This window comes from Carassius auratus, chromosome 50 (genome assembly GCF_003368295.1).
Source record: "Carassius auratus strain Wakin chromosome 50, ASM336829v1, whole genome shotgun sequence".
Taxonomy (NCBI): Eukaryota; Metazoa; Chordata; class Actinopteri; order Cypriniformes; family Cyprinidae; genus Carassius; species Carassius auratus.
In genome coordinates, this window is record NC_039292.1 from 805,772 (window position 1) to 828,231 (window position 22,460).

The 22,460-nt window shown below is 36.5% G+C and overlaps 1 protein-coding gene across 1 annotated transcript; it reads left to right on the forward strand.

Moving 5' to 3' along the window:
• Nucleotides 1-9,565: 9,565 nt before the first annotated feature.
• On the forward strand, nucleotides 9,566-12,866 carry LOC113066556 (sialic acid synthase-like). The gene is made up of 6 exons (XM_026238448.1): nucleotides 9,566-9,697; nucleotides 10,576-10,791; nucleotides 10,918-11,017; nucleotides 11,402-11,556; nucleotides 11,975-12,241; nucleotides 12,336-12,866. The coding sequence occupies exons 1-6, from the start codon at nucleotides 9,566-9,568 to the stop codon at nucleotides 12,522-12,524; spliced, it is 1,059 nt and encodes a 352-aa protein (XP_026094233.1). The 3' UTR covers nucleotides 12,525-12,866.
• The last annotated feature ends 9,594 nt before the right edge of the window (nucleotides 12,867-22,460 follow it).

The window sequence follows — 22,460 nt, forward strand, 5'->3', positions numbered from 1 at the left end:
CATCGGTTCTTTCACGCTCGACGTAATGACGTCATTGGCGATGACGTAATGGCGTCACGTAATGGCATCTACCAAACATTCAAATATATAAAGTCAGTAATCATAACTTTAGTCAGTTAAAACCTCATAATCATGAAAAGTTTACATTTGAGTTTTGCAACAACACCCAAATACAGAAACCATGATCCACTTACTAAACTAAACATAATCCATTGCGATGTATTTGTTATTAAATTAACTTACGTTTCGCCAGATTGCCCTTCCTCCAAGCCCTCAAAACACCCGCTCATAACTACTAGTACAGAATCAGAATCAATCACCAAAAGAATCCCTTCGGTTCAGAGACATGCTGTGAGTCAGTTGGCTTCACGCTGAATCGCGCATGCGCAGTATCATCAGTTCATCGGTTCTCAATTCGGACGCGTCCGACAGAAACGATTCTCGGTTGAGTGTACTGATGATCCGAAAACCGATGCAACCGGTTCTTGACTCGAGAACGAGAATCGCTCTAACCGGCACGTGCTGCAGTTCAGTGTCATCAGCTGCTCTACTCGTGTTCATGTTCTGTTTACTACAAACTCAATTTGTGAATGTCATCATTAACTATAAATACAGTACAGATATCTCATAAATCATCCCTTATTCCTATTAAACATAAGAGTCTTTAGAGTCTTAATTATTGTCCAACTTCCCTGAAAACCCATTTGGCCTATACATATACAATATACAGATTGGAAACATTAATCTAAAAAAAATAATTAAAAAAAAATCAAAATAAAATATAGTTACTTTATCACACTTTCCGATGTTTAACAAAATACTTACAAAATTACACGCATGCGCAGTATCATCAGTTCATCGGTTCTCAATTCGGACGCGTCCGACAGAAACGATTCTCGGTTGAGTGTACTGGTGATCCGAAAACCGAAGCAACCGGTTCTTGACTCGAGAACGAGAATCAGCTCATCGGTTCTCAAATCGGACGCGTCCGACAGAAACGATTCTCGGTTGAGTGTACTGGTGATCCGAACACCGAAGCAACCGGTTCTTGACTCGAGAACGAGAACTGCTCCAGCAGTGGGCGTGTTTGTTCATTATCTGGCTCGGATCAGTGTTCATCTTCAGTTCGGTCTTCACAGCATTTCATTCAGTGTACTGTTTGAGTAAATGGATTACCCCGGGATATTGGTTTATTCTGACTCAGAGGGAGTGTCAGTCACGTTAAAAAAGTTAACAGCTTAAGTAATTTGTGGATTTATGCTTATTGGAGACGTGAACCGTTTCAAACGATTCAGTTCGATTTGGTGAACTGGTTCAACCGGTTCACTAAGAAGAACCGGTTAAATTGAACGATTCGTTCACGAATCGGCCATCACTATTTCGATTTTCCCGGGAACACATGATAGGTAAAAATTGACAGCCTGAATGCACTGTAAGTCGCTTTGGATAAAAGCGTCTGCTAAATGCATAAATTTAATTTAATTTAATTTAATCAAAAATATTCAACCCCTTTGACTTGCAAGACATTTTATGAAATCAATTTAACAAAGGCATCAGTAAAGTTTGTTAATACACTTTTGAGTGATTCTGAGAATGGAACATTGATGAATCATGATAAAATTCGAATAACTTTTATTCTTTAAAATCTCTTCATTTTAATTAGATGATAAGAATCTGACGTCTCAAAACCTTAACGTGGCACGTAGGCCTCGACGACAAGATTGGCCTGGAGAACTCTACGAAAACAGCTCTTTCTATTCTTTCTATTCTATTTTAGCACAAATTCAGTAGTCATTACTCCTTATCCTAACTGATGATTATGTATTAATGTTTAATCTTATACTTTGTCCTCACAAGTCACTGAGTGATAAGGGAACATCCTTATTTCTTATCATGGTCAGCATTGTGCAGCAGTAGTTCTCCAAGTCTTTTACTCAGGGCCGTTGCTGGGGCCAGCGGGGCCCCAGTGCAGGTCGTACCAGTGGGCCTTATTTGAAATTGTTTAATTTGTATGTTCATTCAATTGATTTTTTGTTCTATTTATACAGTGTTTAAGTTTTTTTCAAGTTTGTAGGTCCAGGTACAGAAACTGAATGCGTTTGAGCTCCGTCACTATCTTCTTTTCATTGACTATTTTTAACTTAAAAATCAATTTTATACATCATCGTTTCCGTCTATATAACGCGTGAATATATCCTCTATTGTATTCTACAACAAAAACAATCAGAGCGCCTCGCTATCACTAGTTTTGGATTTTTCACCAAAGAAAGATTCGCAAATAACCTGCCTGATCTATCTCAACTGCTATTTGTACCCAAAAATACACATGAATTAGACGAAATTACTGACAACATGGGCACTATTTTCTCTAATACATTAGAAGCTGTTGCCCCAATCAAATTGAAAAAAGTTAGAGAAAAACGTACTGTACCATGGTATAACAGTAATACTCACTCTCTCAAGAAAGTAACTCGTAGTCTTGAATGCAAATGGAGAAAAACTTACTTGGAAGTTTTTAGAATTGCATGGAAATACAGTATGTCCAGCTATAGACAGGCTCTAAAAACTGCTAGGGCAGAGCATATACACAAACTCATTGAAAATAACCAAAACAATCCAAGGTTTTTATTTAAGTTAACAAATTACCAGACGCCACCTGATTCAAATATTCCACCAACGTTAAATAGTAATGACTTTATGAATTTCTTCACTGATAAAATAGATAACATTAGAAATACAATAGCGAATGTAGATTCTACAGCATCGAACACTTCAGTTTCATCCATCGCACCCAAAGATAAACTGCAGTGCTTTACAACCATAGGACAGGAAGAGCTAAATAAACTTATCACTGTATCTAAACCAACAACATGTTTATTAGATCCTGTACCCACTAAATTACTGAAAGAGCTGTTACCTGTAGCCGAAGAACCGCTTCTCAATATCATAAACTCGTCGTTATCTATAGGACACGTCCCAAAACCATTCAAGCTGGCGGTTATCAAGCCTCTTATTAAGAAACCAAAACTAGATCCTAGTGTACTGGCAAATTATAGGCCTATTTCAAATCTTCCATTTATGTCTAAAATTTTAGAAAAAGTTGTGTCTGCTCAATTGAGCACCTTCCTACATAAAAATGATCTGTATGAAGAATTTCAGTCAGGTTTTAGGCCCCACCATAGCACAGAAACTGCACTTGTTAAAATTACAAATGACCTGCTCCTTGCGTCAGACCAAGGCTGCATCTCATTTCTAGTCTTACTTGATCTTAGTGCTGCGTTCGACACCATAGATCATGACATACTCATAGATCGATTACAAAACTATACAGGTATTCAAGGGCAGGCTCTAAGATGGTTTAGATCCTACCTGTCCGATCGCTACCATTTTGTTTACTTAAATGGGGAGTCATCTCATTTATCATCAGTAAAATATGGAGTGCCACAAGGATCCGTCCTAGGTCCCCTTCTATTTTCAATATACATGTTGCCCCTTGGTAATATTATTAGAAAATATGGAATTAGCTTCCACTGTTATGCTGATGATACTCAGCTATATATCTCAACGAGACCAGATGAAACTTCCCAATTATCTAAGCTAACAGAGTGTGTTAAAAATTTAAAAGACTGGATGACAAATAATTTTCTCCAATTAAATTCAGATAAGACAGAGATACTAATTATTGGACCAAAAAACACTACACAGAATCTTGTAGATTACAATCTGCAACTAGATGGATGTACTGTTACTTCCTCTACAGTCAGAAATCTGGGTGTTATATTAGACAGCAATTTGTCTTTTGAAAATCATATTTCCAATGTTACAAAAACTGCATTCTTCCATCTTAGAAACATTGCCAAGCTACGAAACATGTTATCTGTTTCTGATGCAGAAAAGCTAGTTCATGCATTCATGACCTCTAGACTGGACTATTGTAATGCACTTCTAGGTGGTTGTCCTGCTTCGTCAATAAACAAGCTACAGGTAGTCCAAAATGCAGCAGCTAGAGTCCTTACGAGGTCAAGAAAATATGATCATATTACCCCAATTTTACAGTCTCTGCACTGGCTACCTATTAAATTCTGTATCAGTTACAAATTATCATTACTTACCTATAAGGCCCTAAATGGTTTAGCTCCTGCGTACCTAACTAGCCTTCTACCACGTTACAACCCATCACGCACCCTAAGGTCACAAAACGCTGGACTTTTGGTAGTTCCTAGGATAGCGAAGTCCTCTAAAGGAGGTAGAGCTTTCTCACATTTGGCTCCCAAACTCTGGAATAGCCTTCCTGATAATGTTCGGGGTTCAGACACACTCTCTCTGTTTAAATCTAGATTAAAAACACATCTCTTTCGCCAAGCATTCAAATAATGTATCTTTTAAATTGTGAGTGTAGTTGCATCTGATCAAAGGTGCTTTTTATTCATTAGCTTGGGTTAAACTAATTTTACTTTGTTAGATCAGCAGCTATGCTAATGATGTCTGTATTTTGTTTCTATGTTTCGCCACGGGATTTACATCCCGTGCTAACTAGGATTTACACAAGCTCCAGTCTGGATCCAGAACACCTGAGAAGAGATGATGCTGACCCTCAGAGGACCTCAGATGATGCTAACCCTGAATCAACAAACAGAACTAACAATTATTGCTAAATGTGTGACTGAATCATATAATAACTTAATTAATAATATTGATAGTTCATCGTCTAGCTGACTACGTCTTGTACTATTATTATTATTATTTTTTCTAAAATCCTGTCAAATGTGCACAAACTACTAGCTACTACTAAATATTGTAGAAACATAATTTTATGTAAAGTTGCTTTGTAACGATTTGTTTTGTAAAAAGCGCTATACAAATAAACTTGAATTGAATTGAATTGAATTGAATTAATCAAATGTAAAATAGCACTGCGTTTGCACTGTAAAAATTAAAGTAAAAAATAATTATCATTATCAGTTTATTTGCTTTGCTATAGATTAGAAAATGGTAATAAAATATTACAAGAACTCCGAGTTAAACTGTGTCAGAATTCATCTTGATAATGTCAGATAACTTTCAAAGAAAGGAAGGCTATGGAACCTAAAATTCAGACAACTGCTAGTGTAAAATATTTACTTGGTTTACTGGTAGTCTTCTTTTGGGGTATAATATGTCACAGTTTATTTTGCTATAATCACATACATAAATGAACTATAGTGTCCTGCACCCACTAATAAAAAATAAATAATAATATCAAAAATGATGTCAAGAGTGTGAATAATTTGTGGGTTTGACTGTGGATTAATTCTTGTTAAAACCTCAAAGTAATTCAGTCAAGAGCAGTGAGTGATTTTCTTTCTTTCATTTTCTTGGATTAACATTACTTCAGATGGTAAATTAGGCGCAGTCACTTTAAGAGACAATGCATCCATTATAATTATACTCATCCGATTTCTTTTTCAACTGTTTACTTTCACTTGAGACATAAACTTAAATTTTTCAAGGATACTTTACAAGACAGGTATTTCAACATAATTGTGTATGTATTTGTTGGTACGAGAACGGTGAATTTGATTTTTTTTTTAAATGTTAATTAATTTGAAAAATATAATGATAATATTATGTTTATTTTAAGAGAATAAATTAGTTATTATGCAGTTTTTGTGCAGCCTATCCAAAATACATGTGTACATGTGTCAGAACTTTGAATGCACATTCATAAGCCTATGAGAAACAGCCACACAATTTCAGGAAGAAATAAATAGCTTTCAAATTTGAATTTACAGTTGGAGGGTTAAGGAAGGATAAAATGTTTTAAAACTTCACACTTATTGTTATGGTGTGAGAACAGGTCTCAATGGAAATGTTGTTTATCAACTTCCTTCAACTTTCTATTCCTATCTTAGACATGTGGACTATTGAGAACAAATCCTATAGCACTTGATCGAATAACCGTCACAGTGAGTTATATAATTGTTCCTTATCAAACACACCTGTTTTATCTCTTCAGGAGAGACATCTTTCATGCGTACTGTTGATGTGCAACCAAGAACACGGTTGGCAAACAAAGAGCATATTTCTGTCAACCTTGTGATCCATTTTATGGCTTGGAAAATAAAAAAGAGAGCTTTTATGTTGTTACAGTACTCATTTAGATATACATTTTGGAACTGGCACACACTTTTTATGTATAGTTTACATTGTCCTATCTCAAAGACTTATCTTAATTACGATGTTTATTCATGCGTTCATGATCTCAAAGTTGGATTATTGTAATGCTTTATTGGGTGGTTGCCCTGCACGCTTTAGTTCACCTCATCCAGAAACCACATCAACTAGATGAGCCCCAGAAACAGTTCCCCTGCGAAGATCTCATCAACCAGACAGCCATCAGAACAAGACCACTGGAAACAGACAAGTCGTCTGCATCTGTGTTGCAGTCTGAAATAAAACCATGCCATGCTGGTTTTGTATGAAGCACTGTATAAATAAAGGTGAACTGACTTGACTTTCCTTTACTGTATATGTAAAGCTGAACTCATGATGCTGGCCAGCAGTGTTGGTTAAGTGAAAAGTAATAGATTAAAAATTACTGATTAATACTTGAAAATTGTAATTTGATTACATAACTGATTACTGCATATAAAATGTAATCAGATTACTAATTAGTTTACTTTCAAGTTACTTTGAAAATCCATCAAACCTAAAAGAAAGAAAAAAACGTATTGGTTATGATTCAATAAAGAATTCAATATAAAGTGTTGTTATATGTTTTCAAATCTCTCCATGGCTTGGCACCAGAGTATGTTTCCGGTTTAATTTGTCTACATCAACCTTTGAGATCTCTTCGCTCTAAGGATTAACTGTCCCTGATGATTCCTCGATCACATTTGAAATGTAAAGGAGATAGAGCTTTTTCCATGGCTACCCCTTAAAAACAACTCCTACTCAAGGGTCTTTTCAGAGGATGTTAAAAACATTTATTTTCTTTGGCTTTTAATAATGTGTTGTAATTTGTATGTATAAGTATTGTATTTATTTTTCTCTTCCATGTACAGCACTTTGGTGCCCATTGTGGTTTTTGAAAGTGCTCTAGAAATAAAGTGAGTTGAGTAAAAAAAAAAAAAGATATCTATGTATATTACACTAATGTGCTATTCCCAGCTGGTCAGACACTTATAGCACAGAATCAATAATAATATCAGCTGCAGTGGTCAAATGCCTAATTGGGGTTGCAAGTGCAAAATCTAGCAATACATTTAATACATTAAAAAAAAAAATTCACTCCAAAATTTCTAGTAAATTTAATAAATAGTTACAAAGAAACAGCAAGTAGGACATTGAATAAACATGCATTTTAAGTAGAAAGACAGAAATAGTATTTTCTTGTGAAACATACTCCAATAAGGATTTGAAAAATAATTTTTACAATATACCGTGTTACCAGCAGTGACACCAGGTCCATTTTGAGAGTGTGAATGCTTTTGCTTTAAGTGGCTATTAAGACACTGATAAAGTACAGCTAGCTTGCTATTGCTAGCATCTCTGAAATCAGCTACCCTACCTCAAAGCTACATATAATCTATATATATATATATATAATCTATATATATATATATATATATATATGACTCCAGGTTCTCGAATAGGAACAGTGCAGTGGTTAGCTCACATCAAACTAGCATGCATCTTGTCATTTAGAACATGTCCTTCAAGTTGGATGTTGACTACTACAGATATGACATTGCGTTATGATAATCCCTACGGTCCAGATCAACTAGGGAGGCCAGTCATTATTTTTACATTAGCTATTTAGGATCATCTTTTTGTAGCCTGTGTTTTCTATTAAAATATGTTTGATGTAAAGGTAACTGTGTGCATATAAAATATGAAAATATGTTGTGAAAATATTGATGGGAGAAAATTGATGCATGTGCAGATTTGAGAAATATTTTTTAAAAATGGTTAAACAAATTATTTCTTCTTGAAATTGTGTGACTGTTTCTCATTTAGGGTCATGACTGTGTATGCAAAGTTTTCACACATGGATGCATTTTAGAAAAGTCTGTACAAAAATGGTTACAACTTTTGTGAAATGCATGCATGCATTGGTTTTCATCCTTCACTGGTTTCATGCAATTTGCAAAAACTCAACACTTATGAAGTTTGAGACTCAAACTTTACTTGAAAAAAAAAGACTTGTCTTCTGCTGTTCCTTCATCTAATTGTTTCTCAGTTAAACTGTCCCTTTTTTTACACAATAGGAGTTCCTTTATTCTCTGAAAAGCTACAACAAAGGTTTTCTGCATTTTTTTTTTTTTTTTTTTTTTTTTTGCAAATTAAATTATATGAAAACGAATGGCTTGTACCTGGATTTCAACACAACAGGAGAGTTAAAGCAAATTTGCCTTTTACTGTGGATCAGTCTTTCAAAGTCAACATTACAAGTCGACAGGTGGCTTCATCTAAATTTATGGGCTCAACTCACTCCCATATTTACAATACAAATTTTTGTAACTAGCTAATTTGGTTTGGTCACACCTTCTGTCACTGGTCACTGCTTGAATGAGGTATATCGTGTCCGAGAGAGCTCAACATTAAGAAAACTACTTCATCAATTTGACAACAAACACACTGCAAATACTAACAACACAACCAAAGAAAGAAATGTGATGCAAATAATATTCTTTATTTGTTTGCGTAGTAAGCATTTGCAGCGCCTGCTGTACAACTGATGAAGATGTTTTCTGGATTTGCTGGTGCTTTTTCTATTTGCTTTTTCTATTTTGCATGCAGCGCTTTGAGCTCTCTCAACCGTCATAGGATTTACTCAAAAATAAAGTAAAAGAGAGCATGGATTTCATGTCACGCAAGCAGAAATGGCAGTGTGTCGATACCACTTTGCTTATCTGTATGAAAATAAAAGATTACGAATAGAAGCGGAGAGGAGAGAGAAACCTACACTGAAACAACTGGTGTAGAATCAATTTTTCAAAAGGTTAAATTCCAAAAAAAAAAAGACAAGTAACATTAAATTAAACCTACATTTAAAAAAAAAAAAAGTAAAAATCACTTCAGTAATCATTGTCTTATTTAGAACTTAGAAAAATAATTTTCATATTATTTTTTTATATTTTTAATAAAGGCTTCCATAAATACCTTCTGGTAAATTTTGATTTAATGTCCAAAATTTCCAATCCAACCATATAATGTGCAGTTACAAATCATTTAGAACCATATCAATAAAACTGTATGTTTATTTCATAAAGTGAACATTTAAAATTTTAAATTAAATTTCATTTAAAGTCATCTGTGGGTACAATGCTATATAAATTGGCAGGTGTGGAACTGATACATACTAATTCGCTACTTTATATTTTACAGCCTTGTGTGCTCAAAGTTCAACAACAGCGTGATCATGTGTGATTCTATGTGTGGACAGGGGTTGGTGTTGGTTAGGGAGGAGCACTTGTATCTCTTTAAATTATAGCGTGCCCTCCTTTCTGGCCCCTTTTGCTTGATGCCAGCGCACTAGTGATCACATCTCCAGGCTCTCAATCATAAATCAGTTAAGTATAAAATGGCTGCTGAGTTTGAACTTTGTCCTGGAAGAAAAATTGGAGGCTCCAACCCTTGTTTTATCATCGCTGAGATTGGACAGAACCATCAAGGGGACATAGAAATCGCCAAAAAAATGATCAGAATGGCAAAGGTAAAGTAATGCTTTATCAGATGTGCAGTCTGATAGCGAGTTCTTCGCAAGTTTCAAAATAAAGGGAAGGGTAAAAAGGGAAACTAAAGTTAGGAAATAGTAAGGATTTTTTTTTTTCTTAATTTTTTGTTTATGCTCTGTAATCTAAATATTTATATTCCTTAAACAGATCAATGACTTGAGCTGTAAAAGTCACACAAGTCACACATCAAATTTAAAACTTTTCAATTTTAGATGGGAGACTCCACTTCTTATACACTAAAAGAGAAAGATACCAAAAGTGGGATTTTGCAGTGATGCCATAAAAGAGCCATTTTTGCTTCCCCAAAGAACCGTTCATTGAACAGTTCTTAAAAGAACCATTTTATTAAAATGGTTTTAATAAAAAAATCTAAAGAACCTCTTGTTTCACTTTAAAGTACTTTTTGTTGGATTGAAAGGTCCCACGTATGTTAAAGGTTCTTCGTGTAACCCTCAATGCCAGTGAAGAACCTTTATTTTTAAGGTTACAGTCAATTAGGTAAATGTGCGTTATCTTTTTCAGTGCCAGGATTTTTAAACTGTATAATAGGCTTCGGTTTCGACTTGCTTCCCTATATTCCCAATGACTGAAAAGTAGTTTTGACCAATAGCATGCAGGCATAGTATATCATTTACAGATTTACAGAGAACTGTCAAAGCAACGCAAAGTAAGAGTAAAAACATGTAAGCTATACAGACCCTAACTATACAGAGCATGTCGATAGGAAACAAAGCCAAAATTTGGACATTCAAGGCATTTTAGAAATCCCGTTCAGGACACATCTGGGAAAAAATGAGGATGTCTGATCACCATAATCACCAAATACACCTCTACTTCTCATTTTGTCTCCACGCAGGACTGTGGAGCTGATTGTGCCAAGTTTCAAAAGAGTGAGATCGAACACAGATTCACCAAACACGCTCTGGAGCGTCCCTACACGTCCCCTCACGCCTGGGGGCCGACCTACGGGGCTCACAAGCATCATCTGGAGTTCAGTCACCAGCAGTACAGAGAACTGCAGCAGTACGCCAATGACATCGGCATCTTCTTTACAGCATCAGGGATGGATGAGGTGAACAAATGCAGAACATTTCAAATTTAAAGCCAGAGAATATATGCATGTGGTTATTTAATGTCCCTCCAAAACCAAGTAGACTCAAATGCATCTCTTAACTTTTCCTCTCCCTATCTCTGTCAGATGGCAATTGAATTTCTTCATGAAATCAATGTGCCGTTTTTCAAAGTTGCCTCAGCAGACACCAACAACATCCCTTACCTGGAGAAAACAGCCAAAAAAGGTAAAACTCGCTGAAGCTGACAGCCTTTTGAAATGAAAAATCAGTAGAGATTTTCAGAAGTTGATGTTCCTCAGATGAATTAAAGGTCACAAGAAGCTATCCAAACTGTGCGAATATAAGAAAAGTTCAAGCAGAACAGAGAACTGAATAACAGTAGCTTCCCATGTGCATTTGAAGTCAGTTATTCTGGAGAAGGCTACCAGCAAAATCTCTTAGTGCTGATTGGCCAGAGAGCTGAGAGAATGAAACCTACAAATCCTGACGTGGACTTTCTGGATTTTCATTCTTGCAGTTAGTTTCTGCAGATGCCTGCATATATAAAGTCTGCAGAGAATGTATTTTTAATGTTAACCAAACTAATATTTTTGGCTTGTTTTTTTGTAGGTCGTCCCATGGTGATATCTAGTGGAATGCAGTCGATGGAGACCATGCACTGTGTTTACCAAACCGTTAAGAAGCACAATCCCAATTTCACTTTCTTGCAGTGCACCAGCGCTTATCCACTGCCGATAGAGCACGTCAACCTCAGTCTGATCCCTGTAAGACAGAAAAAAAATTATATGCAAATTGAATTTTTTAAATGTTTAAATATTTGGTTTAATTTAGTAAAACCAGATACTGACTAAATTTAAAGGATATTTTTTATCAATAACCAGGAGAACCAGGCACAAGATCAGTTTCTTCCCCCAGGCAACCTACCTCATGAACAGTTAAATGTTCCCCACTTATATCCTTATATTTATATGTTACCACCTCTATACTAGTAAATTCCCTGCATTTCACTCTATATCATCTATAGCACAACTGTTCATACAGTTTATTTATTTTGCCATTTATTTTGCAATATTTGTCTTGATCTTGAGTACTGACCCACTGATCTTGAATCCTTATATAGCAAGAATTCTATCTAATTAATGAGTAGTTTGGAATCTTTCTATTTCACATTTCCTATTGCAGGAGTTCCAGAAGGTGTTTCCGGACATTCCCATTGGATACTCTGGACATGAGACGGGCATCCATGTGTCTGTGGCTGCTGTGGCACTCGGGGCGAAGGTCCTGGAGCGTCATGTGACCCTGGATAAGACCTGGAAAGGCAGTGACCACGCAGCTTCACTGGAGCCGGCTGAGCTGGCGGAGCTGGTGAGAGCCATCAGGACGGTTGAGATGGCAATGGGCTCGCCAATCAAACAGATGCTGCCCTGTGAGGCTTCCTGTCACAGCAAGGTCAGACACAACCCTCATTGTGACAGATTTAGCAGCAGGAGGCTTTTGAAGTGATCAGATGTGTTTAAATAACAGTTTGTGTCCTTTCTTGCAGTTGGGTAAGTCGGTAGTGGCCCGGAAACCCTTGCAGAAGGGCGAGATATTAACTCTCGACATGATGACAGTAAAAGTGGCCGAACCGCAGGGTGTGAGACCAGAGAACATCTTCAAACTGGTCGGCAAGAAAATCACAGAGAACCTGGAAAAAGATGCCACCATCACTGATGCCATGATAGATGGCTGATGATTGTACACTCCATTGTAGACTCCCAAGGGGTCTTAAAATATTAAATATTAATAACAGTATATATATGGCAGATTTTAAATCACTATTCAATATTTTAGCGAGGGACTGATTTTTATTATATTTTTATTATTTGACATCAGAAATATGTAAAGATGTTGTCTTGTATTGATTTTACATAGACTGTCTGTTATGTGTTTGCTACTTCTTGAAACTTCACTCTCACTTTTCTTTTCTTTTCTTTTCTTTCACTTTCCGAATTTATGGTCATTGTAATTGTGAAATAAGAATGAAGACTTTATAAAATAAAATCTCTCTCAGTTGATTTCAACTTAACTTTGACTCTGTGAATGCAGAGAACTCATTCATGAAACATGGTATCATTATCTAATGTGTATGTAAACGTGGGTTAATGGTATAGGTGCAATGGAAAACGTATTCAAGCCACTAATATATTACTGTGTTTTTGTTTTACGCACAATAATTGTATGTGTGACATCATAATGAATACTCTAATTGAGAGATCTACTGCAGACTATATCCCTATTATACAGAAATAGGCGTCATTAAGTGTATTTTGGACACTGGAGAAACTTGATCGACTGCAGTGTACAATAATTCACTTCGCACTTGAAACACTCAAGGGCGTAACTTTGGGTCTACCATGGGGGGTAAACTTGCGGCATATTTATTAATTTATTTATTTAGTTAATAATTTTCTTGTGTAAAAGGTAACATTCTAATTTTGCATTCCTGTATTAGAAACACATTGTGATACTTTTACTGATTTAGGCTACTTAACGTAAATGCAGCTGTTCACTTGACTATTTATGCCATACTGACACAGTAGCTAAATTAATTTTTAAGCACTAGCCAGAAGTGGCAGCTTCCACTTCATTTATTTTTTGTGCGTGTTCAATATCTTATGGAGAACAAAAAAGAACTTAAAGATTAATCAATTGCATCACTGCACCTTCATGCAGCAAATTATGCACAATTCAACTCTCAATACATTACACAACACTGTATAAAAAATAATAACAATCTCAAATTGAGCCGGAGGTGGTAATTCCTAATAATGTACGTATTTTTTTTTTTTTAGGTATTTTACGATAGATACCTAAAATACGTTGCGCTATAGCTCAACTATAGTGCGATCGTTATAAAGGTGTTTGAACAAACAAAACATCCACTTGCACATATTTGACAATCTGAATATCAGATATATCCTGCTATAGCTAACAAATTTCTGAAATTTTAAATAAAAAATGAAATAAAAGCAGATCATCAGTCATTCAGAGCTATATTGTTGCTGCGGTGTGACAAGCAATGAATGACCCCTCTCCATGGGAACCATAAAACGATATGATCAATAGTGGTCGCCTTGAAAAACTTTTAAACTTATGTGAAAAGGTTAAAAAAGACTTACATTTAAATCTGTCTTTGTTTTGTTTTGAGTGTATGGTCAATAAATAAAGGAATTAAAATGACGGGCACAAAACCTGTTTGTCAGCCCCACTTGTCATATCTTTATTCCCCACCAGTTTGAGAAACGCTGAGCTAATTTAACAGTTAACTTAGAAATAGAGGTTCGTCCGTTTGGTCATGATTTTTCTTTTTCTTTTTTGGCTGGTGTCCACCAACAATGACAAATCGTAGTCTGGCTGCCTTTCAGAATCCTTTTCATCTTTTCGTCAGCTTTCTTCAACCATTCATCCCAGCAACTGCGCGAAATAGTGAACTAACTTGGTAGAGAAAGCGGGTTGGGTCATAGACATATAAATACCTAGACGCCTCATTGGCCGCTCGACAGCACGTCAACGTCGCCGCCATATTGGAGCGGGCAACTCTCATAACTCTCACATCAGGACAGAAGAAAACGTACGTGACTCATCGACAGATTGGACAACTACAACAAACCGTCACACGATAATAAAAACAGATCTCGGGGTGTTATCTTTCACAGGTAAGACTCAGCTGTTCTTTCTCTATGTTTTTTGGTCATTTTTAACATTATGTTGACAGCTTAATTAACCACCAGTGTCAGACTATTACAGTTTTTTCGATAGATAAACGACAGTGAGCACAACTGGAGCTACATGTGCAAAACTCTAACTACTACAGTCTGCACTAGCAACAGTCACCTGAGCTAAACAGTTCACATCATCTGCAAAACTCATTCCAAGCAACACAACTCGTAACACATGGCTCAAAACAGGCTCAGTGCAGCCAAACACTACACACAACCCTCACTGAGATAACACATACTGTCACTCAGAACACACTGAGAGGAAAAAACACTAGCATCAAACACCAGTACAGAAAATACAAGCTTTTCATCTTTACAGTTTGAACAATTTCAGTGACTTCATGCTAAGTAATATTTTCTTCGAAAGAGGGACATTCTTTCACATTATTTATTTATTTTTTTAGAACATAACATTTCTTTAAGGTAAATGAAAATTAGCACTTTGCTTCAATAGTCTGTAATTTACAGAATTACAGTGATGAGAAAAAAAAGGTAGAAACTAAAAGTACATACTGTAATTCGAACAAATAATTGAGGGGCTAATCCTGAAATTGCAATCAGCAGTGTTCGAAATCTATTCTGTTTTGAAATGTGTGGTTCACAGTTTTGACAGCAGTGTGTTAGCATTTGAACAAAGTGCTGTAAATCCACAGTGTTGTGGTTAAAGTCATGGGATAAGTGTGTAGAGTTTTGAAAACTGTGTTCAAGCAATGTAAAACGAACTAGAGTTTGGACCATATGAACTACAGCTGTGCACATGTGACTTCAGTTGTGCCCACTCTCCTTTAGCAATTGAAAGAAACTGTAATAGATGATTCGCGAACCCGCTATTAACTCCCGAACTTATTCAAATAATTCACGAACCCGCTCCGAACTCCCGAATTGATTCAAATGATTCGCGATCCCCAAACTGACTGAAATGATTCGCGAACCCGCTCCGAAATCCCAAACTGACTCAAATGATTCGCGATCCCCAAACTGACTCAATTGATTCACGATCCCGCTCCGAGCTCCCGAACTGATTAAAATGATTCACGCTCCGAACTCCCGAACAAATGATTCGCGATCCCCAAACTGATTCAACTGATTCGTGAACCCACTTCGAACTCCCGAACCGACTCAAATTATTCACGCTCCGAAACTCCCGAACTGATTCAAATGATTTGCGATCCTGCTCTGAACTCTGACTAAAATGATTCGCGATCCCACTCCGAATACACGAGAACTCTTTGAACACAGCTGCTGTGCTTCAAAAGCTCTTGCAGCAGCTCAACACTGGTTTTCTCTGAGGTGGTTGGATCACATCAGATTGTGATTAATCTTGCAGATCATGACTTATATGTACTCTTCCTCTCCCTGCAGTTTGGTAATATAAAGATTCCTCCTTTGAACTCCCTCCTCTTCTGTGGGTTTTATTGTTCTTGGTCTGAATTTGGGCTCCTGGGGTCTCAAAAAAGAAACATTTTCAATCACCAAGGTGAACGTTATGACAATACCAGTGTTGTTCTAGTTACTAAGAAATATGCATTTCTGTTAAAAGTAACTGTTTAGTTACTTTTTTAAAAAACTTTCTTTAAAGGTCCCATTTTTCGCGTTTTTTTTAAGCTTTGATTGTTTACAGTGTACCATATAACATGTGTTCATGTTTCGAGTGTAAAAAAAAAAAAGTATTTTTCACACAATTCACCTATCTGTATACCGCTGTTTTCACTGTCATAAAAACGGCTGATGACTTCCATGTTCTATAAAGTCCCTCCTTAAGAAGTTTCCTCCTGGAAACATGATTGGGCTAGTTTTGGAGTAGTTTTGAGAAGCAAGTGGGCAGGAGCATGTGCTGGAGATGTACTTCTAATCACAGGAGCGTTGAGATGGGCATGAAAATCGCATTCATTTTTTTTTTGCACAGCCCTACCATCTAGTTCACGAAGCTAAACAGCGTTGCCCTTTGTGTAATAAGTTACAGAAACCGTTAAATGCACCAACTTAAATAATAAAATACACTTACCGGTTGTGGTCCATAAACAACGCCTTCTCCAGACAAAAAGGGAACTGCTCCATCTTTCAAGAATAATATTTGTGCGAATCCGGCATTAAACTGATTGAGATTGAGGAATCTGTCCTCAGCAAAATGTGCTGCACATAGTTTTACATGTGGATTATAATTTTTAATAAATTGTAACCATTAATCTCCAAGTACAGCGTCCCTGGGAAGCCCAAACAAAGATGATTGGACTCCAAGATGAAAATAACAGCGTTTCAACAACATGGTAAAGACAAACCAGCTTTTCCTTCTTCTCCGTCAGAGCACAACAAGACCACGACCCCTTTTTGTGAATTCATGTGGGCGGAAGTTAGTCAAAAAACTGTTTTTAGTGACGTCATTACTGCATGAACTAGAGGGATATAGTCCAAACGGGTCGTTTCTTGTAGGCGAATTCTGTTAAATAAAATATCTCGCTTTGCATTGAACTTTGAGCTTTAGATTTTACAGATATTATTTATACTCTAACAATGACATTACACACTAACTAAAGTTTAAAACATGGGATCACGAAGAAGGGGACCTTTAATGTTCCCATTAATGCGCTTTTATGCGTTATGGTCTATACAAACACAAAGTAAAACAGAAAGTAATTTTTTAACACTATTTTGATTAAGTCAGACCAGCACAAACTGAATATGGTATATTACAAGGATTTCTGAAATAAATAACAAAACACTTGAATAATATATTCAGAATCAAAAACTAAAGTGGCTTCTGCATCATAAAAGCTGTTGTGTTGAGCCCTTAAAAATGTTCCTTTCACAGCTTAAAGCTGCAGTAGGTAACTTTTGTAAAAATATATTTTTTACATATTTGTTAAACCTGTCATTATGTCCTGACAGTAGAATATGAGACAGATAATCTGTGAAAAAATCAAGCTCCTCTGGCTCCTCCCAGTGTCCTATTGCCATTTGCAGAAATCCATCGCTCCAGGTAAAAAATAACCAATCAGAGCTGCGGTCCCTAACTTTGTTTGTGTTCAAAATGTAGAAAAATATATATAATAAGCGAGTGCCCCATGAATCCATTTTCCAAACCGTGTTTTAAGCTTGCCTGAATCACTAGGGTGCACCTATAATAAGTGTTTATATTCGGACTATTTTAGATTGCTTCGGGGATACCGCGGCGGAGTAACCCAGTACCTTTGTGATTCTTCATAGACATAAACAGAGAGAAGTAGTTCCGGCTACAATGTTCTTCCACAAGACGCAAGCAGTTCTGTTTATTAACCGCTAGAGCGTCAAAAGTTCCCTACCGCAGCTTTAAGCATTAAAACTATCAACAATGGACAACATAACACAAAACATTTTGAAATAACTAAATGAAAGTAGGGCTGCACGATGTGTCGTTTAAGCATCATATCCCGATGTACGGATCCACGATAGTCACATCGCATGATCTGCAATGAAGGCTGTCGTAGTTACTCCGTTATTCATTAACTGTACGGGCCAGCTGCTCCCCGGCGCTTGACGAATGTGATTCGCGGAGAGTGCACGCTCGAGAGCAGAGATGGGACCAAGTCACACATGTGCAAGTCTCAAGTAAGTCTCAAGTCTTAACCTTCAAGTCTCAAGTAAGTCCCAAGTATTTTTTTCTTGGGCAAGTCAAGTCAAGTCAAGTCACAAGCTATGTCAAGTCAAGTCCAAGTCAAGTCACCTTAATATTGTTATTTTACCTGCAGAATCTGATCTTAATAAAGTTAAAAGACAAGATATAAGTAACTGTCAGTAAATTAAAATAATTTGGATTTGCATTGTAAATACTCATGTTCAGTAAAATACATCATGAAATCAAACAAAATTGTAACTTCCTAAAATGTATTTATTTTTCATTTCTGCCAACAGTGTTTGAAATGTTTTACATTTTCAACATTGAGTCCATAAAACAAATAACAGCTAAACATCCAACAGACTCCTCTCTGAACACCTCTCTCTCTCTCTCTCTCTCTCTCTCAAACACAGTTTACATACAACATTAAACTGTTACATTTCTCCTCTCTCTCTCTCTCTCTCTCTCTCTCTCTCACACACACACACACACACACTCTCTCTCTCTCTCTCTCAGAGTATAGAATATAAATATGACGTATTTTCAGTTGTTTCATACTTTTTTTGTTATGTACAGTACAGACCAAAAGTTTGGACACACCTTCTCATTCAAAGAGTTTTCTTTATTTTCATAACTATGAAAATTGTAGATTCACACTGAAGGCATCAAAACTATGAATTAACACATGTGGAATTATATATGGAATTATATACATAACAAAAAAGGGTGAAACAACCAAAAATATGTAATATTCTTGGTTCTTCAAAGTAGCCACTTTTTGCTTTGATTACTGCTTTGCACACTCTTGGCGTTCTCTTGATGAGCTTCAAGAGCTAGTCACCTGAAATGGTCTTCAACAGTCTTGAAGGAGTTCCCTGAGAGATGCTTAGCACTTGTTGGCCTTGTGCCTTCTGTCTGCGGTCCAGCTCACCCCTAAACCATCTCGATTGGGTTCAGGTCCGGTGACTGTGGAGGCCAGGTCATCTGGTGCAGCACCCCATCACTCTCCTTCTTGCTCAAATAGCCCTTGATGCCTTCAGTGTGACTCTACAATTTTCATATTCATGAAAAAAAAAAAAAAAACTCTTTGAATGAGAAGGTGTGTCCAAACTTTTGGTCTGTACTGTACATAACAAAAAAGTATGAAACAACTTAATATACGTCATATTTATATTCTGTACTGTGTGTGTGTGTATATATATATATATATATATATATATATATATATATATATATATATATATATATATATATATATATATATATATATATATATAGATAGATATATATATATAGATAGATATATGCACCTCTCATGATTGGGTAATCGCGGCAGCTACATTAGTTTTTCTGATTTATTGTTTTGCTCTATGAGAAAGACAAGGTAACAAAATATTCGGGGCTTATGCCCCCTTAGCCCAGCCCTAGCGCCGCCCCTGGAATGCGTTTTTTTGATTGCCTGCTAGCGGATCATTAGGGGCCGTTCACATCACGTCTTTTGCGTGCGAAAGTTCGTTATTTCCAATGTAGGCGCGTGGTATGCGCGCTCATAATGGAAGCAACGCGCGCGCGTCGCACCGCATCGAGTTAAAAACATCTAAACTTTTCAGAATGCCGCAAGCGCACCGCAGGTCATGTGACAATAACTAACCAATCAGCTTCATCCTTTCCCGTATCAACGTTGAAAGCTCAGCTAAGATGAAGGAACAGCTGTTCATAGCTGTATATGGATTGCCATTTTGAAACGAATTTAGTAGCAGAGCTACTGCGAGCGATTTTTAGTGCTGCAAATCCATTTATCCTTTGCTGAAATTTCTACGTCTTCATTGAGAGAGAGCGTGTCATGGATGCTTAGCAACGACAGACGCCCCAGGAGCACTTCTGTCCGAGCGCTTTGGAAACAAGGAGAAAGCGGCGCGACTAGCGTTTTCCACGCGTTTTTAGGCGCGAACTATTGAAGACAAAAGCGATGACCCTCGGTACCTCTCAGGCTGACATGTTGATGTGATGTGATATCTGATTTAAGTGGGCGTGGCGTGTGTAAGGTAGAGAGGGCATGACTGATGATAGTGTCCTGATCCAGTCAAGACGCTATTCTCAGCCTGCGCTCCAGCTGAGTAATCAACTTTATTTAAAAAAAATAATTTATATATTTTATATTCAAACTGAAAACATGATGTGATTAACACTCGAGTCATTCAAGTCATCGTGTCTCAAGTCAAGTCAAGTCCCGAGTCTTTAACTTCCAAGTCCGAGTCAAGTCTCAAGTCCTAAAAATAGCGACTCGAGTCGACTCGAGTCCAAGTCACCAAGTCACAAGTCCCCATGTCTGCTCGAGAGAGAGAGCGAAAGAGAGCGCGCGCGGGAGAGAGAGAGAGAGAATCGGAGAGAATCACTCAAGACACTTTGCTGTAGACCCATTCCACATAATAATATTCATTAAAACTGTATGTTAACATGTAGGAGCTTGCTGCCTGAATCCGTCAGTAGGTCACAGTTTACAAATCCATGGGAACAGATTGCGAAAATGTGCGCGCAGATTATGAATCCTACAATGTGTCGCTGTTGCAAACAGGTTAGGCTGCACTTCAGTCAAAATTAATTGATTAAAAAAAGTAATGGACAATGCACCATATGGTAACGGTAACGGAGTTAATTTATTTAAAAAGTAATGCGTTACAGTATTAGTTACTGTCAAATGGACCTGCATTACAGTAACGTGTTACTAATAATGCCCAACACTGGTTAACATGCATGGAAAAATAAACCACTGTTTCAAAATGTGTGTGTTTTGAGTGTGTGTAATGTGCATTATAGAACAAAATGTCAAGCATCGTCAAGTTTTTTACATTATTTGACTCATTAATTTAATAAAATAGAAAATCTTGAGGGAAGCGGTGAGGAATTAATCTTTATTAGTCAGGTTTTGTCTTCACAACTAAACCACTCTATTCCCAGAGAAAGATAGAAATGACAACTTAAATAAAATGTGTTTCTTGAGCTGAGATTGATTCAGAGGATTTTGTATTATATATATATATTGTATATTTATATATTTGTTGTACTCGCTTTTCATATTATTCACTTTACTTTAAGTTGTACTACATATACTTTTTAATATAACATATCACTTACTATATTTCTACTGTGCACTGTTTCAGTGCATATTTTCATTTTCACTGGATCCTCATCCGTTACATGTGTTATTATTTGTTGTGGAGTTCGTCTGTAGGTTATAGTGCAATCAAAATGAAAAGCAGACTACAAGTGTGTGACTTTTTGATTTGTATTTACTTTTTTTTATAAAATTTTCTTAACGATAGTAAATTATTAGTGTTTAAAGATGTATTATTTAGATTTTATCCCAGTATTTCAAATGGAATGAGCTGTGTTCTGACCTGAGAGACAAGAAAGAGAAAAAAAAGAAAGAAAAATGTTGGGATTGAACAAAGAGAAAGCAATAAAACAACTACATATCATGTAATGTACAATCAAATTACATTACATGAATATGTTACAGTTATACTAAATTAACAGATTTGTAAACCGAAAAAAAATCTACGAAATCAACAAGTGAAACAAATGTGAGCTTTCAATTAATACATTTCCAAACCTAACTAAATAACTGGAGACAAAGTTTTTTTAACTGCACGTAGATCACAAACCTTTGAAATTAGTTGATAAATGTGAATGTTATTGTGTTTTTATTCAGTAAAAAGCGCAGCTCCCCCGTTTACTTTAATTTGTTTTAAGGCAGTCTTGCCCTCACTAACATGGCGGACGCGTTGACATATCGCGGCAACGGCTCAAAGCGGCCAATGAGCCGTCTAGGTATTTATATGTCTATGGGTTTGGTAATACCAAGTAGATTATTTAAAATATGATACTATCTTTATTGCAGGCAAATTAAATGTGTAAAGAAAACGAACAAAAGTATTAATTAGGAATATTACATATTTATTTTAATCTGAATGATGTAATGATATTGGGGGTGGGGGTATATTAGCTGGATATGATTTTTGAGGGGGTCATGACCCCGTAACCCCCGTGCAAAAACACTACACGGTGGTTACACCTGCTGGTCAAAACTTCGTAAATGCAATTTGAACACAGACCAAGTATAATAAAACTTGTTTTTAAATCTGACCAGAAAATGACTTTGGTAGCAGTAAAAGTAAGCGTTTAGAATTTTATTTGTGTACTAAATTCCTTATTCGTTTGTAAGAGTAGTCTCGTCAACGTGCGTGTGACGTAGTTGTGTGTGTACAGCGTACTGACGTCAGTCCGTCAGAGCGGTTCCAGTTTACTTTCGGTT